The sequence below is a fragment of the Eulemur rufifrons genome, chromosome 29, assembly GCF_041146395.1.
Source record: "Eulemur rufifrons isolate Redbay chromosome 29, OSU_ERuf_1, whole genome shotgun sequence".
Classification (NCBI taxonomy): domain Eukaryota; kingdom Metazoa; phylum Chordata; class Mammalia; order Primates; family Lemuridae; genus Eulemur; species Eulemur rufifrons.
The window spans coordinates 55379051-55398650 of NC_091011.1; the positions used below are offsets into that span (position 1 = coordinate 55379051).

Below are 19600 nucleotides of genomic sequence, written 5' to 3' on the forward strand. Positions count from 1 at the left end.
TGCTTTCTTCTTATGCTGCTTCCCCTTCCTCTTTTCCCAAATAGATATGTAAACACATGTATTTTCCTGTTTAAATTTAGCGAATTGGTCCTCTGCCTGTGCCTTGATTTAGCTATTGGGCTGAGCCTGGCTTCTCCCTTCCCTACTCGGATAGGAGCCACTGGGATCTGGAGCTCCAGCTTCCAAATTGAAGCTGGCCTCAGGCCAGGTGACCTTTTCTTTGTAAGTTTCTTTCCTAAGCGGGGGGGTAGAGAAGGGGTGGGTGGGATCTGTTTGGTGGTGTCTGGGGGGAGAGTGAGGAAAGGAGGGGGCTGGAAGAGAGTAAAGGGCTGTTGTTAAACAGTTTCTTACCGTAAGAGGGAGTTCAGACCTAGATCTTTCCAGTTAATCACACAACAAACTTAGCTCATCGCAATAAAAAGCAGCTCAAAGCCGACTGGCTCTTCTAGGCACTGACTCGGCGCAGGATTCTCTCACCCGGGCATCTCCTCCAGTGGGACCCGCCAGCACGGCCAGCAGCACCATGTGGGTGACCAAACTTCTGCCAGTCCTGCTGCTGCAGCATGTCCTCCTCCATCTCCTTCTGCTTCCCATCGCCATCCCCTATGCAGGTTAGTTTTCTTCTTTTTCATTATTATTATAATTTAGTCTTTTGCTAACCTTCCTTTCCCTTTTCACACACTCTTTTTACCCTCTTGCCAGCATCCTTAACTCAGTATGTGGTATGGGTTCCTGAAACCTCTCATTATGCTTTCTTTTGACATTCTTTTTCTGTTTGAAAAGCATTTAAAATGATAATTAACATTCTCTCAGCAGCCCCCAGCGTCCCAACACCCAGCCCCACCTCACTTAGCTTAATAGTTGTGGATTATGGGAGAAGTAGGAAGTACTAACACCGGCTGGAACTTTGCTGGTTTGGACAAATTTAAAGCTGAAGGGTCTGGTCTGAACAGGGGAGAGTGATGGTCAGCCCAGCAGGGACTCATCTTTTTCCAGAGGATAATTTTTCATGATAATCCACTATTCCACATCATCCAATCAACATTCAGGGCCAAATTATGACTTTATACAGGTTTTCATTTGGAGGAGATAGATTAAACTCTGGGAATATGCACGTTATAAAAATGAAAGAGAAAGCCTCTTTTCTAAGGTCTCATTCTTTCTGGGTATGGATGTCTGCCCTCGTGAAACTACAGTGCAAGGGACACAAAATGCATGACTTTGATTAAAGCTGCAGGATTGCTCTTCTCAGTCTCCTACTTTCTCCCTTGGATTTGTAGGTTGAGGAGGAGTTGCTTGAAAGTTCGTATTGACTGGAAGTTTAGAGATCTCATTTGCTGCTTGGGGAAGTTTTCTCTTGTTATCAGGACAAGAGGAAACATCTGTATTTGGTTGTATTATCATAGTAGTGGCTGGGGTGCCAACGGGAGACGGCAGGGTGCATTAGGGGTGGGCACAGGGGAATAAAAGAATGGAACAAATGCCCACATTGGTAGACATGGCCTTTTTACAATATAAAACAGAGAACTGGCTATGTCTTTGGAGATAAGTTGAATGTGAAATTTATCAGATCTCTGATCTAGTTTCTGATGTAATACAAGGGTAAAAACTTCAAGGACTTGCTAAATGATAAGAGAAATTATTCAACCCACCTGTTTTTTTTTTTTAGTTTGCAAAGTGGCCCTTTTGGAAAATGACTCTGTTTGGGAAAGGTCACTTTGAAACCATTTAGGCAAGATTTCTGAAGAGGTGAAAAAAAAAAGTGCAAATCAAGCAGGTTATCATGCTTGAGATGTGTCATGTTAAAAATGAATTTATAGAAGACATTGCTGGTTTAGGGGATTTTGTGCACAAATTGAAATCATGATTCATATTTTGAGGGCTTTCATTTTAAATATTAAAATGTTGCGTTCTGAAGTAGAATATGGTTACCTGAAATCATCTGTGCTAATGCAAGGGGAACACAGTGTGGAAAACCCAAACAGTAGATCAACCATAGACAATGTCTATTTGTTTTTGGCATGCATTATGAAGTTTTGGCAGGAGATATACATTCGTAATTATATTTCGCTTTGGCTAATGTAGAAATGACTGTGTTTCCTGAACATAGAGAGAAAGCGGCCCAAGAGTATGCTGGCAGGCAAGGAGGGTCCAGTTGGGAATTACAAATATGCTGTGAATAATTCCTGAAGTGGATAATTCTAAAATTGTCATCAAAAGAGGGTCTGCTTTTGTTTGGGTGGCCAGTTTATTTTGATACTTTTTTTTTTTTTAAATAACCTCCAAAATGGAAAACATGGGTAGCCCTCTTAGAACATATAGAGAAAGTTTGTTCTTTTTTTAATGTTATCTAATAGTAAAAATTTAGAGGTTTTTCTTTTATTTTTCTTATTTCCTTTAGTTATACTTTTTGATTTATTCTATATTTGTATGTATTGTATATATTGTACATATTATAAAATAACACATTGTTAGAATAGAAGTGGATACTATAATAAGTGGAAAACCAGTTATGAATAGAATACATTATGGAGACAATTTATTAAAAGGTTTCTTAAGAAATAGTCAATATAGTGGACCTAAGCCATCCTTCTAGGAGTTGGTCTACTTAGAATTACCCTCTATTCACTCCCACTCACACTGGAAATAAATATCCAATCCTCTGTAATAAAAGAAGCATCACATGAGCACCTAGTATCCAAGAGTCTGTGGGGAATATAAAAATTAACGAATGATAAAGGAACCTGTATTTGTTGAGCAACTGCTATGGACCAAGTTCTAAAGTAAAGCTTATTTAATTCTAATAAGATTGATGGACTCATTTTACATGAGGAAACTGAGGCTTAAAGACCTCAATTATCAATTTGGATAAAAAATGTGATAAATATGCAAAGTTTTAGTTTTGTTCTTGAAATTTTTTTCCTTATATTTATACTGAAGCCAGCAGCAGTGAAATCAACTGAAACTTTTAAAAAGTCGCTTAGGAAAATGACATGAAAAAAAAATCCTCTGTTAGAAATACTATTATACTATAGTTGAAAGTTTATTTGTGGTGTAGAGGATCAAACCAGGCTTGGGGGTATATGGTACACAAGTTGAGTATGAAAAGATGGGAAGTAGCATTGTTGGTATCTAAGCAGGGGAACACAAGTGGCCCAAAGCATAGAGGTTAGAAAGTCTAATGGATGCCCCAGAAAGTACCTCCCCCAGCAACTGAAGGCAACCATTTGGGGTGGGTGTACTGGGTATGTGAGGGGAAGTATGGCCTGTGATTGAAAAAGTAAGATAGGGTAGAATAGATAGCCGTGAACGTCATGCTAAACCATGTATTCTCTATAATGAATATCATGGGCAGCAGCTGAAAGTTTTTGCATTGATTGAAGTTGTACTTCACTATGGTCGCTTCAGTTGCTGTGTGGAGGGAGAGTTGTAGACACAAACAGACAATGAAGGCAGAGACCTGGATGAGGCTTCTATTAATAATGAAACCCTGAACAATAACTGAAAAGAAAGAGGAGGGAAATATCTAAGGAGGTCCCTAAAATCGCATTGAACATCGCTTCATCTTGTAAATCTCCTTGGAAGAGATTATTTATGATGCTTCTCAAATTCCAACATTTGAAGAAGGGGAGATGACTGTCAATTTGCAAAATCTGAGTCTTAGACAATAACAATGAAAATTTGGACTTCTATTTGTGATTTTTGTCTTTGGAGAGTTGAAAATCTCCAGTCCTAACCATTCCCTTCCATTAATTATTTGTATACTTTCATCTTAACATCTTGCCACTTCAAACTGTTAATCACTAATCATGTGGGTAGGTTTCTCAGAATGTATGGAACCAGACTCCTGTTTCTTTCCACACCCTGCAAATCCTTTCCTTGAATGATTTTCCTTTGAAGTCAATGGTTAGTCCACACAGAGAAGAAAATATATGAGGTACTGAGAGAAATGAGTGTGAGGCCCAGGGACCAGAGGGAGAAATGTGTCTTTCTTCAAGCACCTTGATACATTTGACCCTACTTTCTGTTTGTAGGTTTTCACTAGGATCCTAATGATTTCAGTTTTAAAACAGGGACTTCAGGTTCATCAGGAAATATAGCTTCCAGAATGTTTTCCCATACTGGGAGAAGAGGAAAAAGGAGTTGTAATTTAAAGTACAGGAAAGCATGACAAATTTGCAGTGATCTCTCACCCTTTGATGTCATTTCGATATTTTGTTTATAAACTACAACTAACAGTCACGCACAAAAAATAGTAGGGAAAAATCTGATCCAAAGATATTTTGGAGTTTCTTCCCAAATTAAGCTTGGCTTTTAACTGTTTTCAGTAAAACAAGCATCAGTTGTTAATACATATGGAAGAGAAAGTTGAAACTATTTTCAGCAAAGGAATTTTATTTTCAGATGCTGTTTTTGAATGACTTCTGTTTTGAATTTTTATTTTATTTAATAAGGCATTAATTTCATAGATGCATGGATTACATGATGTACAACTAGCTCCAACTTCATATTTTTGAGTAATTAGTTACTGACCTAGTATAAATGACTGAATTATAAAGGAAAGTTTCTATGTCTTGAAAAGTAAATTGTGAGAAGGGAATTCTTGTGTCTGGTTCCGATTGTTCTTGATTAGCTTTGTAGCCCCAGATAAGCTTTTCACTTCTATTTATTATCTAGTAAAGGGAAATCATAGATTTATTTGTTTTTCAAAATGCTTTTTGATCTTTAGATGAAAGGTAGGGATGGAAAATTTATCAGCAAGCAAGGGTAGACTGTTTTTTATGAGGTACAACCACACATTAACACATTTCAATAGGACAACTGAGGATGTGTAGAATTAAACACAACCAACAATTCCACAGAGACCTCTTTTTTCCAGAATAGTCTTCACAGCTTGCCTTAATATTGCATGGCATTGAGAAAAGAAACCAGAACATTGACCAGGGATTCTATTTGATAATTATTAAAATACATTATAATGTTTCTTTTAGACTTTTTGAATTTACTTTTATGCTTTTCTCTCACCCTTAGGCATGTCTAATAAATACATTATACACCAGGCCATTTTTAATTCTATATTTTTAGTTAACAGAATTCATTTGAGAAATGTATGTATAAAATTATTCCATTTTGGTAGATAGTTTAACAGATTTTTTTTGTATCAATTAACTACCGTTTATTTCTAAGAAATATTCAGATTTACATAGGAAATCAGATAATTATTATATTATGAAACATATCATAGCACCTAAGGAATAGCATAATAAGGTCAAAGGAAAGAGAAATTCTTAATGGAAAAACTTATTTCCCATTAATATAGTTCTATGATAGAAACCAAAATTTGAAAAGAATTATGTCTTCTTTGCTTGGGAGAGTAAGTTTCTTCTCTTATACCAGAAAGTAAAGGATTAAATTTCAAGAACAAAACTAAAACTTTGCATATTTATCACATTTTTTTATCCAAATTGATTCCCAAATATTTACTTAATTATTATAGTTTAAATGACTTTTTTAGTTTAAAGTAATATAATTTTTATTTTGTAGATTAATTTGGATATTAACATTTCAGGTAATTAAAGTAATTTGGCAAGTCACTAAAAATACCAGAATTATCATCTGTCTGCCAACATTATATAAGGTATTTGGTCCACACTCAATAAATAACATGTTGATAGATTATTTGGTAGTTTTAATTTCCATGTTAAAATATCTTTTAAATTACATGTGTTGTACCATAGCCATTCTATCTTATAGGGCAAAGAAAAGTTAAAAATGAAAGCATCATTACAGGAATTAGTACTTATGGAGATTGTGTTTTGAAGTTTTATAAAGAACTAGAAATTTAGAGAACCTCTGGTTTTCTCTTATTTATTGTGAACTTCAGGTTAGGATAGACATTAATGAGTGGCATCTGCATGCTTAATAAACCAATTGGAGCCAGTGGTTGCTGGCAAACTTGAAATATGATGCCATTTTGGTAACTTACTCTGCTAGCCATATTTCCAAATTTTCTGCACAAAACTTTTCACCCTCCCTTTTTGAGACATTTCACCGTATACAAAGATCAGGAATGTATTTCCTGCTCTGCCATTCAAGTTTCTTCTATTGATACCTCTAAACCAAATCTTCAGAAAAAGCCGTATTTCCACATGCAATCTTTGCATTTCTTAGATAGAGATGGCATGGGAAGTGGTTCAGAGTAGTGGTTTTGAAGCTGGGCAGCTGGGTTTCCAATCGGAGATCTTCTAAATGGTCAATTAATTTTTCCCTGTATCTTGGTTTCTTAGACTTAAAAAAGAATGTATCATTACTTCCTTGGTTATAAACATGTTCAAAAAGAATTGATAGGCAGAGGAGCATGAGCACATCCATCCTTATTGTACAATAACTGCAATCTATTAGACATCTTGATCAGCATTGTAAAAATAGTGATCATCGTTAGATCAGGGCTACTTTAGGCAGATTGAGCATAAAGAAACAAGTTCTTGGTACTCTAGAGTTATCCATAAAATTAAGTCTTTTAGGATGTTTTAGTTCAGTTTTTCAGGTTATCAGTAGGAGGCTCCATGCTATTTAGGGGCCTTGTACTTTCATGAAGAAAAATGATATTCCCACATTAAAGGATGAAGTTTTACATACATTTCATCTACAGCATTTGGCCTGATCTCAAAACAAACAGTTCAGTGATATCAAGAAATAGTGCCCGAAAGCATAAAAAACATTTCTACAGTACATGAGAAGAGAAGGGCTAAAATATGAATACTATGAAAGACTTTAAAGATCAAGTCAGAAGAATTTGTCTACTGCACAGTTTTTAATGAGAGGTTTCTCACCTGTCTTTGAATTGGCTTATCTAATTAATACTTTAATGTACATAAGGACCAATTGTAGAAGGAAATGAAAAATCTAATTATAAAGCATGACATGATAAGCTTCTGGCATTTTCATGCTGTTTGGAGAATATCATGTTATTTATTTATTTAGGGTGAACTCTGCCCTAATTTTTAAAAGCTTCTTCCTTTGAAAGAATATAAATGAGTGACTCTACATGACAAATTATTTGTTTTTCTCTGATTACAATATTACTCTCTTGCTCTTAGCTATTCTCCACCTCACTTCATCCCAACCTTTGGAGGTCTACTGTGTTGTCAGATAAAATCATTTTCTGTGGATGATCCTTACAGATATTTTTTCTCTATGATCCCTAAAAGCATTTCTCCCATGGTTATTTTTTCTAATTTTTTGTATTTAATAGAGGGACAGAAGAAAAGAAGAAATACACTTCATGAATTCAAAAAATCAGCAAAGACTACTCTAATCAAAGAAGACCCATTTCTGAAGATAAAAACCAAAAAAATGAACACTGCAGACCAGTGTGCTAATAGATGTATTAGGAATAAGGGACTTCCATTCACTTGCAAGTAAGTTACTTCATTTTGTTCTTAGGATAATTTATGGCATGTACACATTATAATCATGGTGTTTTTTGTATTGAATGTGATTTGGCCATAAAATTCTAAGCTTGAGTCTAGTTTTAACTCATTACAGCAGAAGACTTAGCTCTCAATTTATGGAAACATGGCTTGAGTAAGGGAGAGTACAAAAACTGCTACCTTCCATTAATAAAATCCACAGTAGCTTTGGTTATGGATTTTGTATTCTCATATTATGAACAACTGAATTTGAGAAACTAAAATTAAATTAGATTGACTTTGATATCTCTTAAAATATTCTATTCAGAGTAAACATTATTTTTATCTTGAAAGAGGAATTTTCAGAATAGAAATTGGGCAACAGCCAAAATTTACTGCAACTTATATCATCATCTTTAGGGATTTAAATAAAAGGTGTTGAGAGAATTAGATAAAAAAATACTAGAGGGATCAGTGTCAGCAGCAGAGGCTGTTTAAAAGAAGTGAGAGAATAGTGATGATGAGGGTTCAGGTGAAAATTAATAGGGCAATCTGAAGAGGCGTGAGGGGACTCAAACAGAGCATTTTATATCTTTTGACAGTCCTGTGTGATCTCACAGGGAAGAATTCCTTACTACTTTGCCAGTGATCCCAGATGATAAAACTTTTAGTTTTGGGCCAGTAAGGTGACAGTTCCATCTGATTAGTCTCCCAAACTGCCAAAAGAAGATGCATTTTCTGGTTCTTTTTTATATACATTCTTTCCCCTCACTTATTTCCTAGTTTTTCACTCCTGATTTTATGTTTTTTTTACAGGATTGTGCATAAAATTCTGTAAATTTTGAATTCTACTCAATTGCATTTGGATAGTGACACATAATGGGAACACTGGATGTAGCAATGTCATGGCAAGAGGTCCTAATTGAATCTTGCCTTTTTCAGAAAAATGAGTGTTACGGGCCTGAGAGGAAAGGACATGCCAGAGAAGGTCTTCATCAGACTTAGGAGGAGGAGAAACTCTCTCCTTTCTATTTTTATGGCCAAACTGCCACTTTCAGGGAGATATTTCCTGGTAAGGGTGTGGGAATTGACTTTGCGAGTATATTGCTATGATAATTCTACTTTATTCCCTGACTTCCCTATAAAAGCCTTGAGATTGTCAAAAATAAATTAAAGAAAACTACTCTTAATCAACATCTCAGGTTTGAAGACTTATGGAGATGTTCTTCAGGCAATTGAGGAGGCTGGAGTTGGGAGGACAAGCCAAAGGGAAGGAAAGGATGATATATCATTGTTGATTTTTAATCTGAAAATTGACTGTTCTGGACCCACAAATAAGAAAAGTATTGCTACCCCTCAGTTTTCACATTAGTCAGCCATATGCCTGGAAAAGAAAAGCTTTTGTTTTGTTTTATTTAGTATAAACTGAAATTATTTTGCTGGATTGGAGAAGATATGTGACCTAATCTAATTACTAAGTACTCACATATTCCATGTGTATGAGGTTTCATACTTTCTTATCATATTCTGGTTGAGTTATATTCAGTCTCCAAATTTATGGAAACCTGTACAGAAAAACACATATAATATTACCTATGTACAGCCAAGTTTCTTCTGCCCAGAAATGAGGAAATCATCTCTCTTTCTCTCTATATATACATATACATATACGTATATGTGTACATATACATGTGTATGTATGTATTTAGAATCATTAAATTATACAGAATTATACAGAATTGAATGGATATGCTAGGATACCCTGAAATTAAGTTCTTAATGAATTAAAGGATCCTGTTTTCAGACTTGTTATATATGGAACAGAATCATTGAAAAACAATGAAAAATACACTAAACCACTTTGAAAATACCATCAAAGTTGTGTGAAAGCATCTGTGAATTGAGTGGGTAGAACACTCTCAAATACTGTTTCCTCTTGAGAAGGTATCAACAATATTGATTTTATAGGAATTCAAGATGTTCTTTGCTGGTTACGAAAGATGATCAGAATGCCTGAATCTAAGCTCTTCAGAAAATTGCTAATTCATGAATTGACTTAGAAGAAAATAGGAGGCTTTCCTCTTCCAGCCATGACTGAGTAACTGATACTAGAATTGCCTTTTTGCCATAAAAAACTGGGAAACAGACAAAATAAAATGTTTAAAAGAATATGATAATTAAAATAATGCTTATGTAAAGACTTTTAAAGTCAAACCTAAAGGAAGATGCAACTCATGGAATTTGATGGCTTCCACCCACTCCACATTGAGGTGCAAAATAATATAAAGAGACACTATTCTTAGAGAAAAGATCACTGTGATGGAATAAAAGAGTGAATGAGCTCAGAGAACTAGAAATCTTGTTATGCACTTTGCAGAAGAAATTATTTAAAACTGTATCGCCTTATTTGGTATTTATCATAGCCATTTTTAGTGAACAACAACAAACCAGTATAAAACCTAGCTATAGGCATGGTAATAGTACAGGTGACACACTTTAGTAATTTTCTTTGCAATGTTATATCAAAAGGATATTCTCTAAAATTAATATTTTGAAAATTAAAAATGCTTATACAAGTAGATTTGTTTAGGAAATACTGGCTTAAATAGTTATCCTCAGCAAGATTTTCATAGCCTTTAATAAGGATCAATGTTTTATAACTCACCAAAAAGGTATATTATACGCAATTATTATCAAATATTTGATTTCAGATCCCTCTTCCTAGGAGAATCTCCTGGGGTGGGGATTTATCTAATGCACCTTAGAAAATGTTGTTTTAGAATGCACTTGATACAAGTACAAGCTTTAGAAATTACTCACCATATCTCAAATATAATCATCTTTTTACAACTACAAATAAAATCTTCCAACTTGCTGTACAGTTATAAAAAAATAAAGTCTTCAGAAACAATCCAAGTAGTTGTGTTACATATTGATTTTGCATGTTGAAGACCTTATTTTTCTACAAGTCATTTAGCATAACATGAGAACATTACAAATTGTATTTAATATTTAAATCTATACCTACAAAACTTAATTTTGGTCTTTCTTATTTAGCCATCAAAGCAGTAGCTTCAAATATTACTCATATCTTTATTATATATATGTAATTATGCCTTTGTTTTTATGTTGCTCTCCTTGGTTAACCATATGTCCATTCTTTAAAGACTGTATAAATAGTACTATTCCTTCTTTTCATTCAGATATTTTTTTCAGGGCCTTTGTTTTTGATAAAACAAGAAAACGATGCCTCTGGTTCCCTTTCAATAGCATGTCAAGTGGAGTGAAAAAAGAGTTTGGCCATGAATTTGACCTCTATGAAAACAAAGGTAACTGACTTCTCCCTAAATATTGAATAATGAAATAAAGTATAATAAAATAAATGTTTATAATTTCTTACCATAGTGCTCTTTTCTGCTGATTTTTTTATTATATGCTGGATATGTTAGGCAGTCAGTTCATCCATTAAGACAGATGAAATTAGTACCTTGACTATTTTTAGTATGGTACTTTATAGAGAGTTTTCCCAAACTTTCAATAATCTAGATTCTTTCCTCCCTTTTTTTTAAAGAAGCATCTCCAAGAAGTGAAATTCTCTATGCTCATTTTAGAAATTGCTACCTTAAGTCATTAGTTTAAAGCATCTTATATTATGGCAAATTTTGAATTTACTGTAGTATTTTATATTTTAACAATGTTAGATAACTAATCTAATTATAGTGATAAATGCTGTAAATAACAAAATGTGTAGATTCTACAAAAATGCATTGGATCTATATTTAATCATATACTTGAAAAAAAAGTCTTTAAAAAAGGAATTGATACCATATTATTCATTAATTTCTCTATTCTGGCAGTCTGATATATTCACAAGATATGTATTTTGTTCAAAAGCAGAATTATATAACATGAAATAACCAAAGAATGATAAATAAATATTAATTTTATAAACCAAGTATCTCATCACAAAATAATTATGAATTATACTTATGAAAATAACATTTCATTTATTTCAATCTTAATTTTTTAAAAAAATCATACTGTGTCCTATTAAATTTGGATACAGTAGTTGGTACTATATAAAGATGTTTTCATGTTAATGGGGTAAATGTTTAAATGAAATTAAAAATAAATTCATGTAGAAAATAAGATAATCTCTACATAACTCAATAATTCTACAAATCATAAACATAATTTAAGATCTACTGTAAAATCATTTTTATTTAATCTTTTTTCCAGCTTGCTAACAGATGCATGCACTATATTATTTGATAGGATATGTATCTTGTTATAATTTGGTTGTCCTATAACTTAGCAGCTGAAATGTTAGCAAAAATATGGAAAATAATAAGCAACCTGCTGTAATTAGTTTATACATGCACATATGTACACAAAATCCATACAATTTTACTAGAATTAGTTAATGTTATCTTAACTTTCTGAATTCGATACAGGTTTTTAAAAACTCGCTTAATTTTTTCTTTCTTTTTTTTTTTTGTGAGACAGAGTCTCATTCTGTCACGCATGCTGGAGGGCAGTGGTGTCATCATAGCTTACTATAGCCTCAAACTCCTAGGCTCAAGCAATCCTCCTACCTCAGACTCCCAAGTAGCTGGGACTATGAACATGCACCACCACACTGAGCTAATTTTTCTAATTTTTGTAGAGATAGGGTCTGGCTGTGTTGCTCAGGGTGGTCTAGAACTCTTGACCTCAAGTGATCCTCTTGCCTTGGGCTCCCAAAAGACTAGGATTATAGGCATGAACCAATGTGCCCAGCTACTTATTATTATTATTATTTTTTTACTATTTTCCTAATATGTTCTATATACTTGAGCAAGTCACAATTGCCTGGCCAGTTGAGTATGTGGACTAATCTGTGTTAACTATAGAGACTAATATCTGTAGTGATCCATGCATATAGTCTCAAAATTAAAATTTCTCAATAGTCTGTTTGTTTTAGATTATTCTAAAATGTGTTATTTTGAAAATACTAGTGGAAGCTTTAGGCAAGAAATTTCAATATTATTTGAAATTGTTTACAAGAGTTAATTACTTACAGGTTTGAATGGAATTTTATTTTATTTTTTCCCTTCAATAAATACAGCATATGTTTTGCATCATTACAGCATTTTTCTCTGCTTTCTTCAATAGACTACATTAGAAACTGCATCATTGGTAAAGGAGGCAGCTACAAGGGAACTGTATCTATCACTAAGAGCGGCATCAAATGCCAGCCCTGGAATTCCATGATACCACACGAACACAGGTAAGAACAGTATGAAGAAAAGAGGATGGAGCCTTTCTTTTATATGTGTCAACAGCCTCACATTAGTCCTTCAGAATACTTCTACAGTTCTATAATAGCTTACCCAACTTTGCTGAATTGTATTAGGCCAAGGCTTATGTGAATTCATGACTGATATTTTAGGAAAAGACTAATAAATTTATCAATAAAATGTGGCCTAACATTCTCTTACCTCAATGCTTCAATTTGTAGATCTTGGTGTTTGTGAAGAAATAATGTAAACTTTGTTTTTAAAAATATTTTTATTCCTTTTTCTTTTGGCTTTGAGAAAGTGCAGCAGTATGCGGCTAGAGACGGTGATTGTGAAAAATCAGACATAGATTCTTAGCTTACTGAGGGGCTGGGTGATCTTTAACCTCGGTGGATCTCAACCTTGGCTGCACATCAGAATCACCTGTTTTGAGTCCTTGAAGCCCACCAACCAGGTGGCAACACAGACCAATTAAATCAGAATGTCTGTGGGGAATGAAGTACTATTATTTTTTAAGGTCCCCAGATGATTCCAAAGTCCAGCCAACGTTGAGAACCACTGCTAAAAGCTCACGCCTCAGACCGACCAGCTTTCCCATTTCACCTACTGCCTAAAGACTAGAGAAAACTTCTCATTCCTTGGAAATTACATGTCTACACTGAATAGGGCAATCGTGCTCGTTATAACAGATGGGTACTATTTAAAGATGAGTAAACATAGTATCCATAAGCTCATGAAACTGAGAGTGTTAGTCATCATGGAAGAAAAACATAGATATTTAATACCTACTAGAGCGTCGGTCCCCAACCTTCTTGGCACCAGGGATGGGTTTCATGGATGACACTTTTTTCACGAAATGGTGGGTGGGGGGAGGGGAGCAAAGCTCAGGCAGTGATGAAAGCGTAATAGGGAGCGGCTGTAAATACAGATGAGGCTTCGCTGGCTCCCCGCCCCCCACCTCCTGTTGTGCGCCCCTCCCTTACTAAGTTTCATGGAAGACACTTTTTTCCACCATGGGGACACTTTTTTCCCCCACCTTGGGGGCGGTGGGCGGAGGAGGTCTGAGGCTGGGTCCCAGACTGGTACCCCGTCCTCCGCCCCTGGGGTTGGGGACTGCAGTGCTAGAGGCCTAAATATAGCCACAGTTTTCAAGACGTATTTCACAAATGCTTTCAACAGGAACTAATGAAGTTTAACATAGCTTTCCTCTGGTTAGTAAATGCATTGGAAGATTTAGTTTCCCATGTGCCAAGTACCTTGCTGAGCAATTTACCTGGTTTATCTCATTTCATCCTCACAAGATCCACACGCTGGGTAGTGTTATTAGTTCTATTTTATATACAGGGTGAAATTGAAACACAGAGAACTTTAGTACACATTCAGGGTCATGCACAACTAGTAAGTGGCATGGCCAGATTGTAAGTGCAGCCACTATCACTCTATAACCTGTGTTTTTATGAACCCAGGGCATGAAACACTTGGCCTGTCCGTAGGATGTGTGTGGTGTGACTTGTTTATGCAATAGTGGTGATGACTTTGCCCTGATGAATCCACTTTTTATTCCATTCCATTTTGAGGTATGATTTTGCCACATAATTTTACTTTAGTAAACAGACATGAGTTAATTGGCCAAAATATAAAGAAAAAGAGTTAGTTGCTTTACACTGTGATCAAACTGGTGATTTTGGCCTAATTAACACCAGCTTAGTAAGTGTCCAAGCTGATCAGCTCTATGGTAGTTCAATAATAGAAAACAACAATTTTCACAAATTAGTTACAATTATGTAGGAACACCTCTAAACATAGTATTATCCTTATATTACAAAAACAAATGATATGTCCTTACTTAAGAATTTCCATGGTGTCACCCCCTGCATAGTGAAGAAAACATTTTATTTAAATAAATGGCTCTAAGTTTTTCACGAACAAAGGAATAGCATTTGAAATCAATCCTACCAATCCAGGAGGGCGCATTGAACTGACCTAGTAGAGGTCTTATTTCAACCCAAATTCTCTATGATTGTGATTCTCTGCAAAAGGAGTAAACGAAATAGATCTCCCTGGGAACTGGTTTCCCAGTCCGATCAGCTATTTTACCAACGAACACTTCCTTGTGATACAGACGTTTATGGCCAAGAGGATCTTGTATAATAATCAAATCCTTTTTTGTATGTGGTGGAAGTAACACTTAATTTTCCTCAATTAGTAACTTATTGGAATATCTGCATGATAGCACTTTTAAGTTATGTTGACTAAAGATTAATTTTATGGGAAATGGAGAAAGAAATATGTTTTTGTCAGGAGGAATGATTTATTGTTGACTCCCTACATTGAAATATTTTACAAGTGGCTTAATAGGAAGATGATGATGGATGATGAAATTAGTAGAGAACTTTAACCAGAAAATCAGGTGATCTGATATCTACATCTGTATCTTTCATTGGCCACCCAGCATTCATTAATGAATCAGATGATGAAATAGATCAAGTTTCCTACAAACACAGTTAATATTAAAAGAAAAGAGAGGGAGGCTAGCACGCAGAAGACCTAGTTTATATTTCAAAGTATATTTGGATATAACCCAATCTTAAGTATTTCTTTACTTATCTCTCTTAAAGCCTGGCTAACATCAAGGACAGAGGACCAAAAATTTAGTACCTTTGTGAACAAAAGCTTATTACAGAGCCCACTGACTGGCACAAGCCTTGTGTGTAAGAGGTTCTCATAAACATTTGTTGAATAAATGAATATAAGTGAAAGAGCAGGGCTAAGCTTCATCCTTTGGCCATGTATGGGATGCTAGAGCAAAGCAGGCTAAACACGTTGGGACACAAAAGAAAACCAGTTAATTTAGGTAAAAGGTAAAATACACCCAGGAATGAAGAAAAAAGATGACCCAGACTGCTCTTTAACCTCCATGTCCTAGAGGGGAATTTGATACGGTTTGATTCAGAATGGTGGAAAGAAGTCTCTCTTTTCTCTTCCTTTTGATTTTATTAACTCCAGTGGGGGAAGTTTATTCATCTTTTAGCTTTATCTAGCTTTGATTTCTACTTTAGCTCTCTTCCTTTTTGCATGTATTTTTCCTACTAAATGATTGATTGATTCATTTACTACTTCACAGCTTCTTTTTGGCTTTATAAATCCATTGGAAAGGTATACGTGTATATATGTGTGTGTATTTCTGTGTGTGTGTGTGTGTATGTGTGTGTGGGATGAAAATTCTCTCTGCAACTGTAGATATTGAATATACGTGTGTTGAACATATGCTAAAACTACTAGGTTTCTTAACGAATTTTAGTATATAAAATGACACCAAAAAAGGGAAAGTATAATAATCTAGTTCACTCCATTCATTTTATAAGTGAAGAAATTGAAGCCCAGAAAATAAATAAATTGTCTAATGGCTAATGTCATATACTAGTCGGGTGATATATATACGACAACAATGTAGATTTTATGATTAACAATAACTTCTTACCACTCTACTATGCCACGCTTTTTCATAAAATAGTTACAATAAAATTTTCTTAAATAAATTTGATTAGTGTATTACTTTGTAAAAATATATAAAACAAAATTCACTTTTGATTCTGGCAGAAAAATGAGCATTTTCATATGAATTTACTATAAAAATTTAAGAGGTGAAAAGACGAAAGAAAATAAATTTCAAGCAATACCACAAACAAAAGATACACTAAAATATTCTCTAATTATAGGGGTAAAACTAAGACAAAAAACAAATGACCTTTTTTAAAATCACTGTTTGGAACTGTGAAATCATTAATATGATGAGCTTTAATTGCATTATAGTTTTTGTCAGTCATATGGCCTGTTGTCTTATTTTTGTTTCCCAACATTTAAAATGCTAGTGAAGTAAGGATATACTCTATCTAAAGACACTTAGGAATTGCATTAATATTTACAATGTTTAATTGGTTCCTTCAAAATGTTTAGTTAGTAATAAGTCTCTTAGAATAGACTATTTCTTTTTGACCAATAATCTATATTTTTTGAGGACTTAACTCAGGTGTACATTCATGTCAAAATGAGAGAATTTCATTGCAAAATGTTGCTCAGTACCTGATGCATGTCTATATTTGGTTTGTGTCACAACATAAAGAAAAATGATGGTTTCTTTATTAGAAGTTTCACTGGGTAGGGAACACATGTGAATAGTATTTACTGAAAGCTTACAATCCTTGGACTTCACTCTAATTTAGTACTATATAGAACTCAGAGATTAGTAAAAGTAGAAATAAAACTAAATTTTTAACAAAAACCAAAATAAATATTGACAATGTTACTGGATTTTCAAAAAAAAATGTTTACTAGCATTACCTACAGATACATATTCTGTAGTGGGATCTTTTGTGTGTAGTCTAGCAGAAAAATGTAGCATCCTTGAGTCCAATACCATAAGCAAAACAAAAGAATAAAAAAGGCTTGGGCTTTTCTGATTGCAATGAAATATTTTATGCTAGTAACAAAACTATGACTAGGACATTAGAAATTTTAAATGAAGGTAATGTATTACGGTTACTGCACCCAAAGGCCTACCATTATAAAGTAAAACTGGGAGCACCAAGCCCCAGTCAAAATTATTAAAGTTTTTGTTCTTTATTTAGGACAGAGACCACAAAGTGGAGTGTGCTTAATAACAGGTTATCAGTGTTATCAATGTTATTGTTAAGTGTCAATTACTCCATCATTTCATTGAGCTTCTCAGAACAGGCATTTAAGGTATAAGATAGTATAGGTTATGGTTATGCTCAGCGTACAGGTAAGCCAATAGGATGAAAGAAGCTAAATTACTTGCTGGGGTCTCACAGTAAGAGAAAGTGCTGAAATTTGAGTCCAGGTTTAATTCGATTCTGTACCCTTTGTTCATGTTACTTCATCAATCTGTTTCTCAATTGTGTAGAAAAAAAGAGGGCTTTTCTTGATAAGAAAAGCAATAAACAACAAGTATTGATCTCGGATAAGGAATGTAATAAATAGTGAGATTTCAAAGTCAATTGCAGCATTTTCTCAGTTCTCTCCTAGTGGACTTGCTCAATCATTTGTTACCCTTGAGTGGAGCTTTGAAATTGTGTTACAAACATCAATTATGTTCTAGAATGTTTGGCTCTTGGCAGATCTAATAGCTAATCTTTCTAACGTGATGTTGAATATGGCAATTCAGTTAAATGAATGTTAATAAAATTCAAGTACTTTAAAAATGATTGGAAATAGCACAATTTAAGTTAAAATATAGAAAGACATATGAGATAAAATAAAGCGTTTCTCGACTTTCAGGCAAACATATCCACTAACTAGTAAAATTAATAGGCCATAAATAAAGTTGCATGCTCTTATACTGTAATGATTATCATTTTAAAACTAGCTTTTTGCCTTCGAGCTATCGGGGTAAAGACCTACAGGAAAACTACTGTCGAAATCCTCGAGGGGAAGAAGGGGGACCGTGGTGTTTCACAAGCAATCCAGAGGTACGCTACGAAGTCTGTGACATTCCTCAGTGTTCAGAAGGTAAATGAATCTGAATGCCATGTGGGGCATTCTATTCCCCCTATGTGTAGAACTGTAACTCACATTGAAAGTTCATAGAAACAATCACAATAAATATGTTGTTCATTCAAATGCAACTCTAGATAATTATTTGAGCATTTTTACACAATGTTTTTGAAACTATCTGATTATCACCAGATTATTGCAAAATAATGGAGTGAATTATCCATTTGACTTCTAACACAGCCTGAGACATCCCTCTGGGGAGAGTAAAAGAGTAGGTTTATATACCTACTGTCTTGAGCTCCTATACAGCATCTGAAAGGAGCAGAAGGAAACTTAGTCCTTTATTAGCAATGCTAATCGTGTTCACCTAGCGCCTGCTTCTACAGAAATTTTGTGTGACAAGGGTATATGGATCCAGAAGAGAATACGGTATAAGAGAGGGAATGCTGGAAGCTCTACCCCTACTCCCTCCATGTATGTTTTGGTGAAAAGCTGCCTAGAACCAAGAGATCTAAGCAATGGATCCCAAGCTGTCTTGAAGGCAGGCACCTTAAATCCATGTCTGTGTTTTTACCTCTTCTCACAGCATAAAAGGGCATTGTCCTTACTTTTGCAGTGGAAAACTGAATGGCTGACAAGATGGAAGAGTAATCATTTCAGCAGTGATTGTGGTTTCATTTTTCTAAGTTATCTGGCTACTAAATAGCTGGGTTTTTCAGTTCTGTGAGAAACTCTAAATTTCCAAAAATCTAAGTGAAACATGGATGAAATTCTGTTGGAAATTTATTAAGATTTTGAAGTATTTGGGGAAGGGACTATAGGAATGCTGTCCAAGTTTTATAGTAAGATATCTTAGCTGTTTGTTATTAACCAAATATTTCTTTATTAATATTTCCTCTGGAAATATTCATTGAATATTAGGTTGATATTTATCTCATGAAAAGTAAAGGCCATTGTTAGCTTATTGTCACAGAGAAGGTGAATTTGTTTTTTGTTGTTGGTTAATTTAAAATCCTTGACTTTTTGTGCTACAGCCAGTTTCATCTTTGTTTGTAAATTCTTACTTTCCATTCCATATCATATTCTGTTCCCTAGAACTTCTTCATTGTTTTCTTTTCTTTTAAAAATAATAAACTTATCTGTGATAACGTTATGAACAAGTCTGTTTTGTATGAATAAGTCTGTGATTAATATTTGTCTTAATTTTGCACATGGAAGAAAAAATCCTACTTGTAGGGGAATCTCCACTATCACAGTTTTCTGAGGTTAAAAATCATTGGTAAGGAATTTGTTTATTATTATTATTTTTTGACCTGGAAAAGTGTTTTCAAAGGCAGGTAATATCATAGTTTAAATAGCTTAGCATTTACATTGCCTGCTTGGTCCTTGTGAGAA

General features: G+C 34.4%; 1 protein-coding gene across 5 annotated transcripts in view; it reads left to right on the top strand.

Annotated features, from left to right (window-relative positions):
• The first annotated feature begins 447 nt into the window (after positions 1-447).
• Positions 448-19600, top strand: part of HGF (hepatocyte growth factor) — a 67089-nt gene continuing 47936 nt past the window's right edge. For 2 of the 5 annotated variants that reach the window (XM_069461442.1, XM_069461443.1), the window contains exons 1-5: positions 471-611; positions 7256-7421; positions 10629-10741; positions 12567-12681; positions 18093-18220. In XM_069461442.1, coding sequence (XP_069317543.1) covers positions 524-611; positions 7256-7421; positions 10629-10741; positions 12567-12681; positions 18093-18220 — 610 coding nt within the window. In that variant the 5' untranslated portion in view covers positions 471-523. Of the gene's footprint in view, positions 612-7255; positions 7422-10628; positions 10742-12566; positions 12682-18077; positions 18221-19600 lie in introns of all 5 variants that reach the window. The other 3 variants (XM_069461444.1, XM_069461445.1, XM_069461441.1) reach the window with 3 other exon arrangements.